The following is a 5702-nucleotide window of genomic DNA, read 5'->3' as shown; positions in this document are numbered from 1 at the left end:
CGGCTCGGCCTCGGCCTTCCCCCCTCTTCCCGCCGGCCGCCTCTCTCCCCTTGACCCCTCTCTAAGTGATCTTCCCGTCGATGACCAGCAGTGAGCGCGGTGAGCCCGAATTCTCATTTCTCTCTAATTTGTAAATTGCTAATGTTTCAATTGTGTAGAAATGAAGAGGAAGAGCAAAATTGCGCTACATTTGAGAAACAAGTATCAAAGAAGATTGCATCTTCTTGAACACCGTTAGTATGAAGAATGGCGGGGCAAAAAAAAATTGCCAAAGACTTTTAACTTTTTTGGGGGAAACTTTTTTCTTATACATTGTTCTATAGGCAAAGGTTTTTCATTATTTGGGGAGCGCAAAAAAAAATTTGAAGGTGTGCCCCCTCCCGTTCCTTCCTGGGTCCGCCACTGCCTGGATAAGTGTCATCGCCCAAACCACATATCCCTCATCCATTCAATCATTGGAAATCATACAACACATGCTGTACAATGCAGCACACGCGAAAAAAAAGGCATCCGCTTGTCCTGTCGCTTCACCGATCGTACGTGCACGCGTACTCAGGAACGACCGTACGTACGTAACGTGACCGTGGAAAAAAAAGCCATACTACTATGCATAGCAGTATAGCACATGCTGCATGCGCTGAACTCTATAAGCCGCATGCAACGACCGTACGTACGTAACGTGACCGTGCAAAAGTGCTAACCTACAAGCCAATGGGACCTGAAGCAGCCGCAGGGAAGCACGCGACGCGATGGCAGCAGCTCAGCTCCGGCGCCGGAGTCCTGGCGGCTACGGCGGCGCCACCGCCCATCAGGAAGCCCTTGCAGAGCCCCGTCCAGAACTCGCGGTCCGGCCCGCCGCTCTCCGCCGTCCGGCGCGCGGCCTCGCCCGCGCAGCCGTCGACGGTGCCGTCGTTGACGAGGCGGCCGATGAGGTTGAGGAGGATGTCGTTGGTGTACTCCGGGTGGCCCTGGATGCCGAGGGCGTTGTCGCCGACGGCGAACATCTCCACGCGCGTCTTGTCGGAGTAGGCCAGCACCTTGCCACCGGGCGGTACCTCCCACACCTATTGATTAATTACAAGTCAAATCGCACCAAATTAGTACCTCCGACATAAACCACAGCGTCACAGATAAAAAAATACTGAATGCCCAGCTGACGATGGAAATGCAACTCAATTTGCAAGTGGCATTAATTATCTAATTATGGAGCACAAAACTAACGCGTCAAATGTCAAAGCTAGCCAAGTTGGGCAAGTTCGTAATCAAGATTATAAAATTGGGCAAGTATTATTGTCTCTTGTTTAGGACTTGACCGAGAACTAACTTGGCTTTCAAGTAGGAGCCAGCTTAAAACTAGCAAATCTGAAAATTAAAAGGGTCAAGTCTCCTAATGTGTCTTCGCTCTTACGACAGGCCATGTTGCCAACTTATTGGTGTCCCTATGGAAAAGCAACTATTGAAAAGAAGTCATCTCAAATTTGACATATCGAAGAAATGCTTATGGAACTAGTGCGAACTTGAAATGTAGTTCCCACATGTGTGGTTCACGTGTATTTCTAAAGAAAATGTCATCTTCGCGTGCGGTAACATGCATGTTTTCCTTTCAAATGTCAACTCTGCATTGGCCATTGACATTGCTAAATATTAAAAAAAAAGGGGAGCAATAATTAGCCGCGCGTTCAATCACAGATATGCATACCTCATCTTGGTGAACCTCGATGATGCTGGCGCTCCTCCGGCGAGAAACCCCCTCCTCCAAGAACTCAAAACCTTCCACATCCTCCACGAATGTCACCTCCTTCACGCCGACGACCCACCCGCCGGTCGCTCTCCCGACCTTGCCGCCGAGCGCGCGGCAGAGGGCCTGGTGGCCGAAGCAGACGCCGAGGACGCGCTTGCCCATGGCGTGCACGGTCTGGAGGAGGAGGCAGAGCCGGCGCACCCAGCACGGCGCGCCGTCGCCGTGGGCGTCGTGCGGGCTGCCGCTCACCACGAAGCCGTCGTAGAGTTCCAGCTCTTCGGCCGCGGGGAACTCGCCGTCGATGACGCGGTAGCAGTCCCAGGTATCCTCGGAGCTGGAGCGGAGGGCGCCGACGAAGACCTTGCCGTACCCGCCGTGCGCCTTCCTGGCGTACTCCGAGTCGTTCAGCGCCAGCAGCAGCGCGTACCGCCTCCCGCCGCCAGCCAGCTGCGTCGCCGGGGCCACCGTCATCGTCGGAGCGCGCGGGCTAGCGAGCTCAACCGGAAGCAGGCGACGGTGCAGCTGGCTAGACAGCTAAGTAAGACAAGTGTACTTGACACCGGTAAGCTGTGTGCCTGTGTTGCGATGAGAGCTGGAGCCAAGTCTTGGCACTATTTAAGGAGGCCCGAAAATGGAGTGTGGTCACTTGGACGTGGAGTTGGGGTGGCGTCGCGATCGCTTCTGAAAAACGTGGCGGCGGTTATAAAACAGCAGAAAAATACTCACCGTCGATCGAGATGGGGAGCGAGAAAAGATCGAGTCGAGAATCGAGACCGCGTAGCGGAGCATTAGCTTGTTTATATAATCCGGTGCGTAATCACGTCGTCGTTGTCCTCGTCGTGCGGGGAAAGCCGCGTCGGATGAACACGGAAGAAACTATTGGAAGCAAAACACGAGCCCAGATCTGTAGCTTTGGCAGCTCCCAGCAGCTGGAATGCCAGAGGGTTTGGAGTAAGCGCATCTTCAGCGAATCAATCCAAGTTGGTGATCCAAACCGTCTGTTTCTATCCGTTTGGGTTGATCCGCTGAGAGAATGCGTCTCGCAGTCCGGTCTGCCCGTATAACGCTATCCATTTATTCGCTGTCAATTTTGAAAACCTGGCTTGTTGGCCACTCTATTTCAAATTGTAACACAAAAACATAGCAATTGACAAGCATAATATGTGGCAAGTTTCTCTCAAATGTGCAAAGTGAGACAATATCTTATACAATTTATCCAAAAAAGTGGAAGCTTCACCTAAAAAGTGGCTACTCTCACCCAAATCGCAATCATCTATGCTAATGCCCTTCAATCATCAAGAGCAAGGATCATCTTTTGCTTCTTCTCAATCCAAGCCCTTTGCATGGGATCGGAGATGGTGGCCAGGTCCGTGAGCATGATCCGGTTCTCCTCGGCCATGATCTTGGCTTCGTCCTCCAAGACCTTGGACTTGGCATAGGCATCCACCAGCCTTGCCTTGGCCTCGGCCTCGACGAGAATGGACTTCACCCGGGCCTCTTCCACCTCAAGAGCTCTCAGTTGAAGATCAACAAAGCTCTTAGTGGTTGCCTCTTTCTCTTTGCGTCGCCTCTCTTCCCTCTCGGTGACGGCCTCTTCTTTTTGGCCATCAACTCCCTCAAGGTCTCCTGGAACGCCAATGAAGAAGCTTGATGGTGCATATCGGTCTTGGTTGCCTTGTGGCCAACTGGTTGTTTGGAACGGCCACCAACGCCTGCCTCTTCGGTTGCGTCGACGCTAAGTTTTGGCCATCGTATTCGTGATCGATGGTACCATCCATTGATGAATTGTAATTGCCCTTCTTCTTCGCGTTCTCGAGTTTCCTCCAAAGCACGTAGCTTGTTTTCCACTTCTTGGTGTCCTTGAGCAACATCCAACAATGGCTCAATGTGAATCCCTTGTTGTCTTATGTGGACTTAAGTGCTTCAAATCATAAACAACCTACACACGCACAACAATCAATGATATATGCTTCTATGTGGTAGCAACATTGAGAAGAGGGAAAGAGGTTTACCATGTCAACGGCTAAGACACCGCTTATTGCCCTTCCTTAATTGTCACGTATAAGCCTTCGAACCGGCTACACTCGGCATGGATGAAGCCCCACCTTTTTGCAAGGGAGAGATCTTTATGTGTAGTATAGAAGGGTTTTTGTCCCAACATCGTATGCTCATGGAAGTACTTGCCCACGCGGGCCCAATAAGCATTTCCCTTTTGCTCGGCACCGCAAAGTGGATCTTTGTAATTCTCAATCCAAGCGGCGCATAGCAACTTGTCCTCTTCGGTGGTGTAGCTCGACGTCCTTTGGGTGACCTTCTTGCCATCGTCAACTGTGGCGGCAAGTGATGAGGCCAGTGTTTCCGCGGTAGCTTGGGTAATTTCCTCGGCCATGTCTTGGGTGACGTCGTCACCCATGCCTTGGGTAAAGCCGTCGTTGCCAAATAATGGTTGGTTGTCAAGGGAGTAGCCCTCATGAACCTCTTCGTAATGAGTGTCGTCATATTGAGTGTAGTCGTTGTCTTCCTCGTCGGCGCCGTTGTTGATCATGTCCTGCATGATGGCCTCGACATTCATGTCCACATATTCCTACGCGCATAGTGGCCATGAAAAGAAGCCGACAGGACCAACTAGAAATTGCAAAACAATTACAACAAAATGGGCAAGAACTTTGCCATCTTGGTCCCTGACGGGACCTCGCCAGTACGTCATTCCGTCGAACAGGTTGGCTGCCGGTGGCATATCAGTGGCAGAGATTCGTCATTGTTTCTTCGGCCCTGCCGGCGATGATTGACTGGACGTGGGAGTGCGGTTGAGGTCGATTCCTTTGCCGGACGTATCCGACGGCGTCGTGCGTGGATAACCTAGCCGGGACAGCGCGCATCCAGTCCTACCTTGCCGCCGCCCTGGGATGGCGTATGTGGCCTGGGTTAAAGAGGAGGCCGCCGCTCGGCGTCGAGGTGATGGAGCTCGTCGATGACGCGCCGGCGGCCATAGGGATAACCACGCCATGGCCGAACGCCACGTTCAACACCTCCTGCTTCATCATCATGACGGCCTGTTGGGCGGCTTTCTGAGCCAGCAGCTCGCCATTGGCGTGCTGACGCTGGGCGATCATGCGTTCGTTCGCCTTGAGCTGCTCTTCTTCTATCTTGGCGGCGACCGCTCGAGCTTTGGCGGCTTCTCTTAGCCTGCGCGCTTGTTAGAGTCTACCCGGCTCCTTCGTTGTCATATCCTTGTCGGCCTTCTTTGACTTCGCCTGCTTCTTCCCGGCGGTGTCCGTGGCAGGCGTGGCGGCGGAATCCATTTTGGAGGAAATTTGTGCTCCACTACCAGGAGGGACCATGGTCTTAGCGAGGACAAGGTAGAACGCGCTCGTTGTTCGGCCCGACGCATCGACTTCCCAAATTTGGAGAATGGATAGGTCGATCCACGTGAGTCGATCCGTTTATGTCGAACCACTGGAGCGTGCGTGGCATGTCTACCTGTCCGTGTGAACCGTTTCGGACAACCAATAACCATTTAAGTCGGAACACTGGAGATGTCGGAACAATAATGGTCAGGAGGAGAGTATGCAGAGTCTGTAACTACACAGCGTATGGCACAGCATCCTCTATGACAGTACTTGAAACCTGAAAGAGTTCAAGAACCAAACGACATATAATTGGTCTTTGGCCGGATGTATACCTTGCTAATTGAAGAACTGGTTGCTTGGATCACCCGTAGCCCTAATGAGAGACTTGCGTCTAACAATGAGGGCCGCTCTAGGTCTCAATCAATGTTTCTGAAACCGTGTGGTATTGTTCGATGTGTTAGGAGCAACTCTAGCAGATCCTGCATAATCTGAAACCTAGATATCTTTGATCGGAGGTTTCACATGTTAGACAAAGTTGTGCAACATAATAAATACAGAAACTAAAAAGTTGTCCACGTGTCTTCGTGGGAGATTTCCACAACAAAGTTACA

At 51.9% G+C, this 5702-nt stretch overlaps 1 protein-coding gene across 1 annotated transcript; it reads right to left on the bottom strand.

Moving 5' to 3' along the window:
* Positions 1-417: 417 nt before the first annotated feature.
* Positions 418-2212, bottom strand: LOC124687988 (gamma-glutamyl peptidase 5-like). The gene is made up of 2 exons (XM_047221708.1): positions 1700-2212; positions 418-1064 (listed from the first exon to the last, which is right to left on the bottom strand). Exons 1-2 carry the CDS (start codon positions 2210-2212, stop codon positions 702-704), a joined length of 876 nt encoding a protein of 291 aa, XP_047077664.1. The 3' UTR covers positions 418-701.
* Between the last annotated feature and the right edge of the window lie 3490 nt (positions 2213-5702).

Source organism: Lolium rigidum, chromosome 2 (assembly GCF_022539505.1).
Source record: "Lolium rigidum isolate FL_2022 chromosome 2, APGP_CSIRO_Lrig_0.1, whole genome shotgun sequence".
In the NCBI taxonomy this organism is placed as follows: Eukaryota; Viridiplantae; Streptophyta; class Magnoliopsida; order Poales; family Poaceae; genus Lolium; species Lolium rigidum.
The sequence above is the reverse complement of the archived record's forward strand: the minus strand, read 5'-3'. Positions and strand labels throughout refer to the sequence as shown.

Coding starts and splice junctions, on each gene's coding strand:
- LOC124687988 (XM_047221708.1), bottom strand. CDS start 2,212: ATGACGGTGGCCCCGGCGACGCAGCTGGCTGGCGGCGGGAGGCGGTAC. Junction 1,065..1,699: donor TCGAGGTTCACCAAGATGAG/GTATGCATATCT, acceptor ATTAATCAATAG/GTGTGGGAGGTACCGCCCGG.